Raw genomic sequence first — 17631 nt, 5'->3', positions numbered from 1 at the left:
TGCTCAACATTTACTATAGAGAGATTTCATTATTTCTTTTTTTCGCAACCAGTCAGAAAGCCAGTATTATAAAGAAAAATCAATATTTTCTCAAAAACATCTCTGTAATTCAGTCTGAGCTTCATTTCCAATTGAACAAACATTTGAAGGCTCTTTTAAAGTTGACTCTGCCATCACGATGATTCGAAGAGACAAAATAAAAAGGCAAATTCGGGGCATGCTTTCATTGATTCAGAGAAAACCTGAATATTTCTAAAGTAAGCTGAAGTGACAGTAAACTGAACTAGGAATGCACTGAAAGTGAAGGATATATATTGTAGTAAGTTTTAAAGCTCATATACCGTACAATGCGTGCTCTGCGAGCGCCCGGGTCAATATTTACCTATTCTAGCATTCAGCATTGATCTAAGTAAGTGACTAAATGAATGGACATGGGAGCAGGTTAAAGGAGAATGAATAATCCATGAGCTCCTCTTGACTGTCGCCTCTCCTGCACTTCCTGTGAAGCATACGTGAGCATGTCCAGGCACAGATAGCTGGAAAATGATTTATTTTTCAGGAGGTATTGATTGTGTCCCACCGGCCCCTCAGTTTGTTTGGCACGGTGGATACTCCTTTGCCGAGGTCAGCACATTTTTGGATGGCTGCTCTCAAGGACCCAACTCTTTAAAATCAGTGCACTGGACCAAAGAAATGCGTCACAACAAACAGTGATATTATGTTTATTACCCGGCACACAGATAGAAGGATTTATGACTTTTGCTTTACCCCTGATCCAAATCTACACCCAAACACTATCAATAATGTGCGGAATAAAATGAAAATGCATTTGACCATTAGACAGACCATTATTCACGTCCTCACAGCAGCAAGTGTCTGGAATAATAAAGTGGGAATCAGTCTTTAATCAAGCTCGGGTAAATCTTCACCTGTTTGCGCTGTGGGATGACGTCTGACCATATTCGAAGGAATAGTAATGGGAATGACCATGAAAACAGTCGGGCGAGAGGGAGACGTTTAATTTTGAAACAGCTTCGGTACATCAATCTACGCACGGAGCATTATTTCTCCTTGGTAAAGTAGCCTTGAGTAACAAGCGAGAGAGACGCCCGAGAGAGACTCTCAGACACGATGCAATATTTCCATCAGCGTTGTGCTAGTCACCGACTTTCCTATTGATTTATGCTTTGCCCTGATTTTGGTCATAGGTCTGACTGAATGGAGATGGCGAAATCAGTCTTGTAAAGTAAAAAATTTGACTAATCTTGGAACTTGTTTGTAAGAACGCTAAGGGACCGCTTTATCACCTTTGTCAACTGAGGAACAGAACTGCTTCTTACGTCACCGAGTGGTATTCTAATGCAAAAGTCAATAGCTCAAGAGCAGCACTGGCTGTCCATTAAAAACCGCCTTCAATCCAACTCTTTGGAACACTTCAACTGACGCATGTCCACTCAAAAATAATCGTTCATTCTCCAGACAACCCAAAAGAAACCTAAAATGTATTTAGCTCATCTTGAAACTGGCAGCCTGTTAAACATTAATTATAACATTTTTTTCTTCCTAATGCATGAGATAAAATGTGTTTATTATTCATAATTATTATTATTATTATTTATTTATTTATTATATGATAAGAAACAACTTTATTTCAAAAACTTTTTTTTACATGTTCTAATAAGACAAACATCTACTCAATGGAAAAAATGTGAATCCTCAGAGTTCAACTTCAAGTCAATTTTCAAAAGTAATTTCAGTAATTTCTGGATAATCTGACAGTTATTGCGGTGTTTTTTCTATCTGCAATGAGAATTTAAACATCCCTTAATTCAGTATTCATTTAGTTTTTTACCAATGCTACAAATTCCAGTTTTTGGCTTTTAGCATTTAGTGTATTGTTAAACTTATATGTAGCGTAACATAGATAATGTTCAATTTACTGACTTGAATGTTAACCCTCCTGTTATTTCAGGAAAGAGAAAACACAAGGGATACCTCAAACACATTGGTTTTCAGGCCTAAGATAACACAGGTTAATTGAGTCTTATCGATGAGAGATGTTGACAAAATAAGATGCCAATGATTCTTATGATTTTGTGTTGACAGAATCAAACAATAATTCTATTGAACTTCTGTCGTTATGAAGAGTTGAGGCTTTTCTTAAGTCTGTTCATATACTGTATATAAACACATGCTGAGAACGATGATTCTGTTCAATTCAAACATCATTTGTAAAACTTTTGCTGAGGAGGTTTACGTTGCAAATCTTATAATCGTCGAGAGACAACTTTAAAAACATAGACAGGTGGTGTTTATAGACGGAGATGAATCGCGTAATTAAAAAATAGGTTTTAAAGCTTAATGACATGCTACATTAAAAGTATAACTTTAAGGAGATCCACGTGGAGTTCGGATTCTAATCAGCTTTGAACATATTCTGTAAAGTGCATCTTGATTTATACTTTGTGTGCCAAACTCAAGGTCTGAGTGAGAATCAGGACCGCCAAGTCATTTTATGTGGCCCCAAATATCTTGGACTTGGACTGTGTGTTTAAAGCTTTAGCCCTTTGTGTGATTGAGTTTGGCACCCCTTGTTTACTAGAGTAGGTTCTGCCCATGTAAGCACATCCTCGATGGCTTGGAAACGCATTTAATTGAATCCTGATGGATGTAGACTGAAGCTTTACCTTGTAAATAAGCTTTTTAAACATGGCACGGATACACAGAGGATACGTGAAATACTTTTACTTACAGTGGAAGCCATCAAATGACTCATAACGTATCCTAATAACGATCCTTAACATTTCAAATATTACCCCATTAAGGATTTCATCTCTTAAATTAAAATCCATAGGGAGGGAAAAACATTGAAATAGAAGGTCACTGTAGTCTTTTCAGTCCTGAAATTCAATGATAGAATGCCTGAACACAAGGCCGTATTCAATTCAACAGGCAATAATTCAAGACAACATGTGTGTGACGCACGTGAGTGGATGACTTATGATCTTATATCCGTCTGGTGTCTCTTTGATTAATGCATTTATATTGCTATAACAATATGGTACACTGTAATTAAAGTTTATAACTGCTTCTTTAAATACTGTTTTAAATAAGGTGTACTGCACTAGAATATATATAAAAAAAATCATATAAAATGTACATGCATGTTGCATAAATTTGCACAAACACAAATAATGAGATAAATGAGGGATTGAGTCGTTTCCTAAACCCATTCTCGGGACACCAATAAGTGTTTAAACGTCTGCTTTGAGCTCGTCGATATCAGAGGGATTTAATTTAAGCTCCAATATTGTCATATTATTTATTCCAGGACTTTGTGTTTGACGTCAGTTCTTCTAACAGGCCTGTGCCGCTCAAATAGATAAATTCGTATTCATCATGATTAATCCACTGCAAATCCCAGAAGGTATCGTATATTCTGAGAAATGACTATCCATCCCTAATATGAATTTGACTAATAACGCTATATTCCTGAGAGCGCTCTCGGTTAGAGGACTCTTCTCTGCGCTGAATCCTTATAAAGCATCCAATAATGACGGGGTTTCAGGCGGAGCGAGTCCTACCTCAGTGTGAAGTTGGTGAGCTGAGCGGAGCTTGCCATCAGGACATAAAAGGTGGCGATGTCGGTGGTCTTCAGGGGTTTTGAAGATGTCCGTATGATGATTGAGTTGCCCAGTTTGAGTCGGGAAAGGGTGGCCATTCCTTTAGGCACCTGCTGCAGACGTACACTTCCAATCCTCTTCATGGGCGTGACCGGGACGAACTCGGTCTGCTGTCCCCAGCGACCCCCGTCCACAAATACGCACTTCCCGTTGACTTTCGGCCGGGCCTGGTAGTACAGTTCCACTGGGTTTCCAGCCGATGGATCCTGTCTTTCTCGACTGGTGCTGTCCGAGCCCTGAGCAAACCATCCGGGAGGCGGGGATAACTCGGCCATGCAGGTGGCCTTCTCCCCTCCCAGAGCGCAGGAACCCCTCACCTCTTGAGTTTGCCAGAAGGCATAAACACTCACGCACGGCAGTTCGTCCACACCACTCACTTTTCTGCCCCAATCCCTGCCGGAAACGTAAAACAGAATTCGCACTTTGGGCTTGGAAGAGAACACCCGCGGGGTCAGTACAAAAGACAGGATCTTCCAGTTGAAGGTTAAGACGTCTGGAGCGTTGAAGAGCTGAACACTCTGGAGGAGATCGAGAGGCACTGCTTGTTCAGCGGACATCGTTCTGTAGCTCGCATTGACCACAGGCAGGCGACTGGCTTTTAGTATGACAAAGGGCTGCGTGTGGGTTTTCATGCTGCTGTTCCTCATGAAGTCCTGGCCGGCTTCCTTTAGGAAGAGGTAGTCGGCATCTCGCACTTCGTAGCTGACCGGCAGAAAGATGGGTAAAGGCGTAAGGCTCTTACTGTCACTCAGCTCTTTGGCGCTCAAATCTGAAAGATAAAGAAAAGAAGATGTCCACCGTTATTGCTCAAATCAGTTATAAAGCTTTCAAATGTAAAAGCCCACTTTAAAAAAAAAAGAAAGATTACAGGTCTCCAAGGATTGGAATGGAAAATTCAATAAAAAACATATATGCACTTCTCCAGACTTTCAGCACAATGCTGGTCAAGGGCAAATGATCAGCTGAATGGAGATCAAAGTATTATACTAAAAGGGCTTAACCTCAAAATTCATGTAAACAAGATTATAATGTAAAATACGGCAAGAGAAGTGGGGATTTTCGGAGATTTCAGGGCAGGAAGTTCTGACCTGAAAAAACACAGTAACACCGTGATAATCTTAATTTCAAACTTTACTGGTCGTGTGACTTTTCTGCTTACAGAGGGAAAAGAAAAGCTGGATTGGGAGCTGAAACTTCCAAATGAGTGCCTCTTTCCTACTTTATATATGAAGTAAAATATGCACAAACGAGGGAAATTGGGAACACTAGAACAGTGCAGAGGGTTTATGTCTAGTGGTGTCCCTAAACATGCTGGCCCACATCTGAGCGGAATCACAGATGCATGATGGATTTCATTCTTCCACAAGCAGCTTTCGCAAAATGATTTTTGCCAATGATAATTATGAGATATTGTTGAATATAAGACTTATTGTCTGCATGTTCTAAGCTCTAATATGTGTTGCGCTCAGAGAGTCAAAGTTTAAAAAATAAAGGTCTTGACCTTTTCTTTCATCATTTAGAGTATTAACCTATCGGTTCCTGTGAGGACAAAGATTAGTATCAAAGGCACAGTCAGGGTTCATCAGTACAATCATTATTTAGCTCATTTCTGACGCAAATGCTTATTCCAGAATATGCTTCTAGGGGTTTATCGGAAACATTCAAATGTATGATATTAAGTTGGTCAAGGGCATTTATTACCTCTGCCAAGGAAGTTATTGAAATATTTGTGAATCACAACAAAAATGAAAAATACATTGGTATGTGTATGTTGTAAAAATAGTGTCTGACACTCAATTCTAATACCTTTAGAACTAAGCATTTTATTAACCCATCAATTGTTGATGCATTTTCACGTTTATCTGTGAAAAAAACCTTGTTGTAAACGTTGTATAACTTTATCTTGATTTTAGTTAATAAAAGGCATTCAATACTTTTACCTCGGAGGTTAGGTAAGGATCTTTTGATTCACCGGTATCACTTGTAGCAGCCGCTAATGCTAACACAACCGTTTTCCGTTCAGTACAAGCCAAATCAGAAAACGTGACTACATAAAGAACAGCATACATCAAATCACTGTTTTATATATAACATTTTAATTCATTGGTGTGATTTTAGAGACAAAAAAGCTGTTCATTTAGAACATTTGGATTAAAAAAAACATTTCTGGTGGCCTAGTGGTTAAGAAACCATCAACCACGCACCTTAATCCATGATCAGGCTATTTCTTCTTGCCATTAGCAAACACAATTTTTAATTCATACTGATTATCATTAATAATTTGAAATTAACTCACTGCTGGAACTCTTTCTTTCCACTCTCTCTTTCTATTCTTCTTCTAAAGCGCTTACTGATAATTTGACGACAGATTCAAAACAATAAAAATAAAAAAAAACATTCAGTGCTTTTACACATTTCAGTCCAGATACAAAACCACATTTGTTTTTTTGTAAAACACCATCATTGAGAGAAAAAAAGGCAACAGTAGCCATTATTCAAGTTGGGTAACCACGTAATTATCACTCACATTTATTTTCCCAATTTTCCTCTCCCCGGGGGGGCATCTCTCACTGAGGCGATCTTTCTTTTTGATCATATGCTTTGTGAAAATGTGATATCTGATTCATCCAGCAGGAGAATCAAACACCCCTGGATGGCATTAAAAATGGATTTTCAGAAAGTCAGCAGGTAGGGAAAAGCACTGAAAGCACCACGATCAGACTATATACATTCATGGACAGATCCATCAGTTGATTGTCGGGAAGATTGTCTCGAGACTAATCACAAATGTGCTGCAAGTTGGGGTTTTTTAACCAAAAGGAGATTAAAACCAGCAGCGTAAACATTGAATGATGTTCTCTAAAAGCTGGAGCACTAGCGTGGACATTATGTGACCTCACTGACCAGATGTTTTGATAGAATTATAAGATTAATATAGCAGCTGACATTGAGTGCGTGCTGTTTATCTGAAGGCTAATTGCCGTCTTTTAGAGGGAGAGCGAACAGAGGGAGGAAAACATGTCTTTTGGAACGCAAGATGATGCACAGTGACCACAACAAATCAAAGACCATAATTACAGATGCTCCAACCTAAAACCGCTAAAGCTAACTCCATGTAATGATGATGAATGGCCCAGAGAAAGCAACACTCCCACTGATTTCTCTATAATTACAAGTCCATTAAGAGGAAATCAGAGGTTTTCAGCATCATAAACAGTTGCCAAACAGATTTAACTGGTCCACCAATCACATGTGTTTTTTCCCTTTTTTAGGAAAAACACATCCCTCCTTAATGTCTGACGGCACACATCTGCGAGCAGAGTGTTTTCACAATGAGACGGATGGACAAGCGACACGGTTCTTCCATTTTGCAGATCCAGACACGCGTCTGTCACGTTCGCTCCGTCTGTGTCATCCGTGCAGGGCTGCCCCGGTTTGGCCTCCTGCTGCCCCTGTGACAGATGTGCCGTTTAATACCAGCAGCATGAACTCGCATTCCGTCTCCATCAGTCCATCCGTCTCCCTGTTATTACTTTTCTTATCTACCGGTTCATCATTTCATTGTTAACACCATCATCATCAAGGCGTCACTATCCGTGTCATCTATCCCTGTTGCTTCTCACTGTAGGGATACAGATATCTCCGCTGACATTTGGTGGGAGGCGAAACCTTTAATTAAATGTACGTTATTAGCTCAAGAGAATAAACCATCACTCATCAGAAGAAAAATATATTTGCAGAGTGACAGACTGTAGCCCTGTTATTGCTAGAGATCTGTACAGATAGACTATATTGGCACCAAATATATTTACTGGCTCTGACATAAGCGGTAGTAACCGAACCAAACAGCAACACAGATTTCAATGCTTTATTTTGGTGCCTCTCTTTGCTTTTAAAGTCATTTTGATGTTACTTAGTTTGCCCTGTTTGTCTGAACAAATCAATCCCAAAATCAATACTCATAGTACGTAAGTAACTGTATTACAAACAATTTAATTTAGTTTTAGAATCACTTTTGTTAAAATTTTCGGCCTTTTTTTTGTTTTTCATGCAGTGCCTTTGTGTCAATGTTATTGGATTTAACCTGTGCAATAACCACCTCTATCTATTCCCCCTAAAGATTGTAAGAATAATGGCAAATATTAAAGTTTATGTTAATAATGTTTTGGTCGTTTTGCAATGTAACCATATTGCAAAGTCTCTATGAAAACCCTTTATTTCCAATAGCAGGAACTCTCATGGTACACAAGAGCTACAAGGGTATCTTTTTCATCATACTAGAGCTCGGGTTATTCTGAGATTATTAATCCACTGATCATTTTATTAAATCCTTTACATAAAGTACATCATGACAATGGCTCTGAACTACAGTTTTTGTTTTAAGGCAAAAAGTTCTTCCTTTAGCGGAATCTGCTGGAATGAGATTTCCAGAGAGTTACGAGGCTGTCACGGTTAACAATTTGTATTGTTAAGTGTTCAAAAATGTATAAAAATGTTTTTATTTTGCGGGGAATAAAATGTGAAAACATAGATGACGAACCTACAGTTCAGCTCTCCTTTTGCTGCCACTATTATTGCAATATTTGGAATACAATTTTGTGTTTTTTCTTTTAGGTTTCTGTATAATGGCTGGTCTTGGCGAGCCTTGAGTAAGACAGAAGTTCTATCAGACGACAATTCAATCCTGAACAATCACCTGGGAACAATTCTCTGTCACTAATGAATTCCAAAGTAATTATCATCATCTCTTCATTATCGCCATCTCTGGCGAAAAACATTGACATTGTGTTATTAGGGATTCACTTTCCCTCAAGCTTGTCACCACAATTATTTTATCCAGAATATATATTCATCGTATTTTCTCTCAGGCCCCGACTGAATCTTTAATAAACATCCAGGCTTCAGTGGGCAGTGCTGAGATGGGTGTGAATGAAAGTCAACAGTGAGTCCAGTCATAAACAGAAGTATTGACACACACCTTGAGATAATAAACATGTATAAATAATCAACTAGTAGTAGCTACAGATCATCATCGGAAGGAATTACACGGGCAAAGTTTAATGTTCAGAGCTGAATGAGGGACTATTTCTTTCTGTCCTTTAGAATCAATCGAGACACTGAATAACTGTGATCTGTGAGCGTTCTTGGGCCCCGGAGTAGCAAGGTCAACTGCCGACGTGGGGTGCCCATTACATATGATTGCACACACTCCTCCGGGAGCGAGCAAAGGAGTCGACGACATGTTGATCCCCGCTGATGTCCCTTTCACTGTCACACCACAACTCCTCCGAGATCACATCTCCAGGTGCCCTCTCCGGTGGCAGACGGCCCATCGAACCCAGGTTGCCCTCTTCTAATCCCTCGCCAGTGATCCTCCTTCCAGCGGCCCGTTCTCTGGCTCCATCTGTCTTTGATTACTCACTCTTTATCAGGTGACCATCTTGAACCAGGATTACACAGCTAATTGCAACTCCTCTCAATCCTCCTCCCACCAACACAACTGCACCGTCAGGCCAGGTCAAGTTCCCGATAATGAAGTCTTTGACTGGTTTGTTTTATCACCTTGAACTAGACTGACCTGTGGAAGTCTTGGAATTTTCCTCGTGAAAAAATCGACCACTTTCTTTGGCGTGAGAAAACAACCAGATTGAATAGACTAAGTAGACTACAGTACTGTATATATATATATATATATGTGACTAAAAAGTTAATTTTGAATTTAAAATTAATGGGTTCATCTATTCCATGCTAACCTATATGATGAATGGGCTACAATTATGAAAACAAGATTATAAAATGAACATATTATGTATATTCTTGGTAAAACTTTGTATTGCAAATTAATATATTATTGATATTGTAGAAAATGGGTACTATGTGAGACTGTGCAAAAAAAGCGAGCACATACTGCTATAATACTAATACTATCGCCGGGTCTGAAGGTTTTGACCAAAAAAATTGGTCTTACAATTAACCAAATGAGACCCTTCATCTTACCATCAGTGCAATTTACATATATATATATATTTTTTTTTCTTATCACCTGTTTGTCTCTTTTAGGAACAAAACCCTAACAACTAGACACATTTTGCCTTAAATCATTAAGTATCATCTGCATATAAAGAATCCTCAAACTTTCTGTGCATGTAAAAGTTATATCAATATCTTGTGTCAAATCGATGTATTGCAAATGGCCGAAAACTTTTGATAGAACTAACATTACCTTGTGAAGGTCAAAATATTCTATTTAAATTTTAGGAAAAAAAATAAGTTTGAATATGTTCAATGAAGTGTAAGAAGTAAAAAAGGAAATGAGTGGTAATCTTGGTTGACATACAAGGGTATTTTGACTAGTGAAGTTTTCTTTGGCGGAGACAATCATTTATTTAATTATCACCTGCAAAAAATATGTGTAAGCTCACTGTTTAAATATTTCACCGACAACAAATAATATGGCAATCTCCCCCACCTCCGTACACCAACTATAAATGGATGTGCAGAGCAGTGGAAGGGCCCATATGGCGTTTTTCGGCTCGTACATAAAAACACACGTGAACATGATTGTGCACATATTGAAGGCAACTTCAGTATGACAAGCGCTGCATTCGGCTGATAAACACGACGGCCAATCCGCTGTGGCAGCTGTTCAAACCTCTAAATTACTCATTTCCAAGACACACAGACTTTTTTTGTATCCTCGTCTGAGTCAGAACGTTATCACTGCCTTTTTTTTTAAGGTTACATTTTTCGTTATAAGCTTCAATTGTAATTGTTGCTTAGAAATCTTTACTGGCCAATATTACATCACTTACTCACATGACTCAAACGCTATCTGAAAGTTAACTTATTTTATTCATATTTAATCAGCTTTGGATCCTGGGAAGATATTTTGTGGTGTCAAAAGTGTCAAATTATGGTAAATAAGACCAAGTTAATTAAAGATGCATTGTTTGGATGGACTGTCATCGCATCCACTGGTGCATTATCACAGTAATATTTCACTTGATGAGCTCTTGAAATGCACCGTCAGAGCCAGAAAATGTCCATTAATGGGGAGTTTTTTAACTACAAATTGTTCATATCATTCATTTCATGCATTGTAAAATGAGAGGTGGCAGATTCCTGACTTGTTTAAGAGTGTGTATTAGCAGAGAACAAAAGAAGCCTCCTACTGTAAAGCCTATAGAGTGCACCTGAAAATAAGCCTCAAAAAACAATTTAGAAACAAAGTAATTTGTACAGATATACTGTCGGCTGCACCTGTCTATAAGCTTCAGAAGGATAAATGCTGAATACATGATTTTTCTGAACAGCGCTTGTAACACAGCAGTAACACAGCAAGAAAAAAATAAAGGGAAAAATGTGTAGTGGTTTGCATGACTGACTGTCTGCAGGAATGTTTGTTTGGTAGTTTAATTGCAGCTTGAGATAACCTTTGATATGTCTGTGTTGGGTTCGTATGTTCTCCCTGTAATCACCATAAATAAAACAACATCCAAAGCATGTCATCGTGTGCGTACGACATCTCGCCCGAACAAACTGGGATAGGCTTCAAGCCCCCTGTGAACCCGATAAGGGAATCAGTTCGAAAATGAGTCAGTTGATAACGCTGCCGTCTCCAACATCTCACCATTAATATGGTGAGCTAATGTATAGCATGTCATCGCCTTTAAAGTTGCGTCATATGCATTTTACCGTGTGATTTCCATGATGAGGGTGTGGCCATGATGAAGAAATTCAAAATATAACTATTGCTACCTGAGTCTTGCTATTACTGCCACCTCTTGTTCCGGAAACCATCGTCTTCCTCGCTGGATTATCTTTTCCACCTGTCTGTTTAGCTTTTCCTTCTCATAGAGCGCCTCCTGGAGGCCATTGATCTATAGATAACCTGTGAAAGGTGAAGTAGCGGCTTATCACCCGAGAAATGACGGGACTCCTTTTGAGAGATTTTTCAGTTTAACTCTAACCCATTAAAAGAGTGTTCAACATAACATCAAACCATAAAATCATTCATATTTAAGTCTCCTTATTCTTTTGATCTTTTTGTCGCCGCTAACCTGTACTGGCTCTGTGGAGCATTGAGGTTCTGTCGCGCTCGCTGTTCAACGTCCACGTAGATAGACACACAGTGTAAAGTTAGTTTGAATGTTTTTTTCCGCTGCTATTCCAGACTTGATAGCTAAGGTCATGCAGCTTCTTTATCTAGCGTTCTCCTAATTGGACTTTCAAATCTACAATATGTGATTCTCGCTTTGCAAGCAGGTCAACTTCAGAGACTTGCTGTTGTATTAGAGGCTTTAAAGAAGTACCGGACTTAAGTCTGGATGTTGAAAATGTTTTACCTTTAATCCAAACATGTTGCCAATCAAACCAAACTCTCTGGGTAGCAGAAGATGCACAAATGAGATTTGCTCGATATAAACTCTTCTGAAACTTGACCTCCGCAGGTTTTCATATGTCAATCTAACATGGCACTCTTTTGACATGCCACCACGCCACCTTCCTATCCAGCTTTGTGAGCCTGACATGTGCCTGTTTATCAGAACAAACGGACTCGCATCGGATGTAAGGGAGGAGGATTTATTGTTATGGGTTGTGACAGCAATTTGAAAATGTGTGCCATTTACTGAGTGCATTAAAGATGAATCAATAAATAGACCAGTGTTGCTATAGTAACTGTCTATGAACGCCTCACATAGTCTCAAAAATGTATGTTGGCAGCTGTCACTTCAACAGACCTTTTAAAACAACGTTAAATTCAATATGTTGTCGTCGGTAATGGAAGACAGCAGGTTAAATCTGAAGAGTAGATACATTAGAGCAAAATGACAAGCTAGGAACATAAGTAAAATGTCACTTTGCATTATTTTCATTTTTATAAAATTGTAAATGATATCGGTTTTATTATAATTTATATATTTAAAATCAACAACATAAAAGCCAATATGTGACATCACACAATCCCTTGTAGGAGCCAAAGTCTCAAACAGAAAGTTTCCCACAAAACAATTAAAAACTTTTTTCTTCTTTTTTTCTTCAGCCTAACCCCTCCAACAAATACCATGTATTAGACGCTGAAACTATATGCATTTCGCAATTGGATTTCATTTCAAACTACATTTCAGATTTGGGTGATTCATAACAGTACAATTGTTTTTTGTTTTTTTTTATGGAATGGATCTTTCCCAAGATGCTATTCTTTATTTTACTTTTTGTTTATGGCTGCTTCTTGTTGAAATACATAGTTGTTGAAAGAACCCTTATAATGAGTCAATTTCTACTTGAATTCTTGTTTGACCCAAGTACACTTTTGTCTTTCTTTTTTTTTTTATTCTTTATGATTGTTATTATAATTTTTCAGGTCTTATGTAAATAAACCAGAGCAGGGGCGTCAAGTTCAATCACAAAAGGTGCACAAATGTGATTTCCAAATTATCTTTTGGTTCTTTGATGCTATAGAATGTTTATTCTTCATCAAACTTTCCATTGACATCAATTTACTCTGAAAACACTGCTAGCTTTATACGTCTCAATATCAACATGAAATGCACAACCATCAGGAGGGGCCATATAAAATTACTTGGCGGGCTAGATTTGGCCCCAGTGCCCTGAGTTGACAGGTGAATTTTTATTTTTAATGCCAAGTGCAATTGTCCTTACATTATAACAAACTAATATCAGACTTGTTTAACTTACAATTTCAATTTGATAGTTGCGCAACCACCTTTATTCATGCTCCTAACTTTGGTAAAAACACAGAGCAACCGCAGCCATATCCATATTTTACTCAAGTTTAGATTAAAAATATCATCTTTGCTCGAAGTCAATGAACTACACGGAGCACTCCAATCATGGACACTGTGGAACAAAAGTTAGCCCGAGTGCTTAAATCTCTCCGCCAAGTGAGGGTGACAACATTACACCCCGGTGTCGCGGGCTTCGGGAAACATTATAAAGATGATCTACTGCCGATCATATAGCATGTAATGCTCTGTGGGCCTCAGTAGTGAGAGGGTGAAGAGATAAGACGAGAGGGAGAGAGAGATTGAGAGGAGCTTAAGCCTGTGCAGTGATTGGGAGGGATTGCTATGTCCAATGAGATTCTTAAAGCTGCTTAAAAAAAATCAGATTTTAGAGTTTTTTCCCCCATTTTTTGTCATATTTTTTTATCCAGATAAATCGCCAGACTACATTCCTCGGAAATAGCTATCTTATCAGGTATTTATGGGCTTTAGAGTAAATGGCTCAGTAATGGTTTTATCCAATTTCTCATTTCACAAAGTGTATGACTTTAAAGTGAAATTAGTTTTTTGGTGAGTTTTTTTTTGAGAGAGAGAGATGAATAAGTGTACTTATGAGGTAAGTCATCATCTCTGGATCTTTTCAAGTTCTCTTGGATTTCTTGTTAAATGATTAATAGCTGGCACCCCACTGCAGCGGAGAAGCCACGCACAGATGCTCGTGTCAGCCTTTGTTCACAGTGGGTCAAGATGTAAGTTTGTGGCACAGAGGACATGCCATCTATTATTTAGGTCCTCCAGAGAAGCCTTTTTTTCTTTTTCCTTGGCTGAGAAGAGAAGCCACCTCCTCACTGTGACACCGACACGAAACCCCACTTTCCACCGATCACTTGTGATCAATCAACCAATCCATTGGACTCACTCATTAGTCTGATATGAAGCACGTCATCCATCACACATTCAAAAAAGACTCACCTTGTGTCAGCACCGTGGAGATGGACGCCAGCATCACGTGTAAGAAGGTCCTGCAAGAGAGACTCATTTTGGCACCAACAAACTGCTCAGGTCCAGACCAGGTCTAAGAGTCTGATGGCTCGCTTCAGCAGAGGATACATCTGATCCCAGTTCTTGCAGTTCTCATGTTGGCTGTGGTCACACTCTCGTGCACTCCTAACTCCCCGCTTGTGACGACCTGTCTGCAGATCCACGCGTAAAAGTTGCGCGCGGCAATCTTGGAAGATATAAAAAAAAAAAATAGAAAAAAATGTCCCGAAGATTGTGTCCGCGAAAGAAAGAGGATGAAAAAAAAAAAACCCGCGCGCGCTCGATGGATGGACTCCAGTTGCGATCAATAACGGAGTTGTGTGTTCGTGATCTCCTCGGGATTGGGTCTGTTCTCGCTCCTCTGCGGTGTCAAGCGCCTGTTAGCGGATCACTGACTGTCTTGTGCGCAATCCTGCGAGCACTAAACTCATCATCTGTCACTGCTCATCCGCTCAGGAAGCCACGTCCACGCAGCTGCTGGGATTAACCCCGCGATGTTTCCACCACAAAACAAGTACCCTAACAGTCACTTTGTGGTGGTCCCAAAATAACCACTTTGTTTATTGGATGATGGATGATGTCTCCATTCCTGTGTTATCTTTGGCTGGATTGATTTGATGGATGGATGATAACATTATTCAGAAGGATGCAATCCAGATGCGCAAAAGAAAATAAATAAAATTAAAGCAATCTTTGTCTACGTCTAGTCTGTGACTTTTAAATACATGCAATTCAGATTTTCCGAATCAAAACACACAGAGATAAAAAAAAAAAAAAACTGTTATTTAATGATTAAACATGTCATAACTTTTTTAAGTTGATAATTTCAGGATTTTCTTGTTTTCTTGTTTTATTTTCATTCCTTTACGAGTATTTTTTTCCAAAATAAATGTATGTTTAACATACTTAGGAAAATGTTTATGATTTTCATTGAAAAAAAACAATGTATTAAATAAAATAAAATATAATGGAATAACAATTAAGGCTTGCCTTTTATGTTTTTTGTTTAATGGCCCCTCAAAATAGTTAAGGTAAGGTAAAACTTAACCTCAGGAGGTCTCCTTCGGGAAATGTTTTTTCCAATAGCCAATACATACAGCCATTTTTTTTATAAAACAAATAACAAAATAAAAAATAAATCAAAATAAAATAAGAACAAGAAAATAACAGTATACAGTATACAGATACAGTATACAGTTACAGTATATAATGTGACTCACTAGTACATTTAAAAGCTCTTTGTTACAGGGAGGTAAATTTCACCACAGATTGACTGCAACTTGCACTATTAACAAGCATAACGTATGTAATGACTTGGTAATAACACCTGCTCTGAGTGTTAACAATAAGCTTGACTTTTTAATTGTGAGACAATGCTTGAGACTTTCTTCTTATTTGTAAAAATTAATGTTGGAGTAAGAAATAATAAATAAGTAGGTTGTAATGTTTCAAGGACAAAATCGAATTTTTAAAAAATGCTTTTAAGAGCAACTAATGTGAAAACCCGACTCTCCTGACTCACCCACACCTTTCAAACATTATTTAAAACATAACCTACTTCACTCCTACTCCAGCCAGCTGTAATTGCGGCCCGCTTTGTTTATTCAACGAGTCTCTTGTAGGTGGAGATTTCCGGGATTGATGATGTGCGTTGACTTACACTAATTGTAGTCAATATATGTGGGACTTTCCTAACATTGACCTTTTCCTTGAAGTTTCCTTGATGTCCAATTAAAAGTTGATTATAGACATCTTTCTTAATCTTCTTAATTTTTTGAAGTACATTTTGACACATTTAAAAAAAAAATTGGAGCTTAGGAAACGGACAAAAATATAAAAATTGTTGTTTAATTACCAGATAATTATAATAGAACTGAACATGTCTGATATACTGTAAAGTTTTTTATATAGACAGGCATCCTCAAAAGTGTCATTGTACAATATAGTTAAATTGTTCCTTTGTTGATTGTTGCACAGCTTCTTAGTTGGACATCATGTGTGTGTTAGCTTGGTAAACATCACAGGCAACAATCCAACCAGACAAACGTTACACTAAACCAGAAGTCAAGGTGTTGCAACCTTGTTGGCTCATGAATCTTCTTGAAGTCTCAATCCAGCCTCATTAGAACTCACTTGCATCACACTTCATTAAAACTTCTCATTCAAAATTAAATGTTTCACTTTAGGGCTTTTTCATAGTCTTCTTTGTAATACCAGCGTGGATAATAGAACCACTCTTCGAAGAAACGGCATAACCTCTGTAATTGCAGCAGGTTGGTTTCTGGTGCCCTCTGATGGTTGGAGTCCAGATGTCGCTGAAGTATTAAAAAAAAAAAACCATTGTTGCTTGAGGTTGCGTCATAAATCATCAGGTTTTCAGCACTTTATTCCCTTTCTTTAAGCTAGAAACTTCATGAATGAAAGAGTTGATCGTATCAGAGAATAAAAGGAAAAGATTTTGAGTCATGAGTACAAATATTTGAGAAGAAATCGAGGATTCTGTGAACAGTACATCTCTTTTGTCTTCCACAAACATCTGAACACGTGGAATGCTTCCAAACCTGACAATATCAGTGAGCATGGCCTCAAACTTACAGGGGACACTCTCCCCTCTCTTGGCTGCTCACAGATGCAACAAGAACCATCCTGGGATAATTTAGGTCCCATCCTTTCCACCTGCACCTCACACATTGAGAGTCACCAACAAAAAAAAAAAAAAGAGTGTTAAAGAGGGCAAGATTTAGCACCCAAAATCTGGGATTGATGTTTTAGTGGCAGCAGAGCGGCCATAAAGCAGCCACGCTCATGCATGCATATTTATACACAAGCACAGAGCGTGCAATGAGGACACAAATGCTGGTTATACATGCATATGAGCACAAACGTTCCGTGGGATTCACTGAGCTCTGAACACAAATAGAAAAACACGTCTTTCTTTTGTTTGGGTGGAATTGATGACACTTCGCTTGGATTTTCATTTAAATCAGCCCGAGCCTGCCGCACGGTACTCTGACCCTTCCGAGCGCCATCTGTCAAAACTGTCCAAACATTTAACGTACAGTACAGAGGAACGCGTGCATGAGAAACAACATGAAGCTCCTGGATATGCATGTTGTGACGAAGATGGATTCAGCGGAGTGAGGAAAGTGGTCATAAAGTGT

The 17631-nt window shown here is 38.5% G+C and overlaps 1 protein-coding gene across 1 annotated transcript in view; it reads right to left on the bottom strand.

Annotated features, from left to right (window-relative positions):
• The window catches only part of LOC148088278 (transmembrane protein 132D), a 41735-nt gene extending 26764 nt beyond the window's left edge, over positions 1-14971 (bottom strand). The window contains exons 1-2 of the mRNA XM_087795890.1: positions 14402-14971; positions 3585-4452 (exon numbers count right to left, since the gene is read on the bottom strand). Of these exons, the coding sequence (XP_087652016.1) occupies positions 3585-4452; positions 14402-14468 (935 nt within the window). The 5' untranslated portion in view covers positions 14469-14971. The remainder of the gene's footprint in view (positions 1-3584; positions 4453-14401) is intronic.
• Between the last annotated feature and the right edge of the window lie 2660 nt (positions 14972-17631).

This window comes from Callionymus lyra, chromosome 1 (genome assembly GCF_982586985.1).
Source record: "Callionymus lyra chromosome 1, fCalLyr1.hap1.1, whole genome shotgun sequence".
Lineage (NCBI taxonomy): Eukaryota > Metazoa > Chordata > Actinopteri > Syngnathiformes > Callionymidae > Callionymus > Callionymus lyra.
Note: the sequence above shows the minus strand (reverse complement) of the source record. Positions and strands in the feature narration are given on the sequence as shown.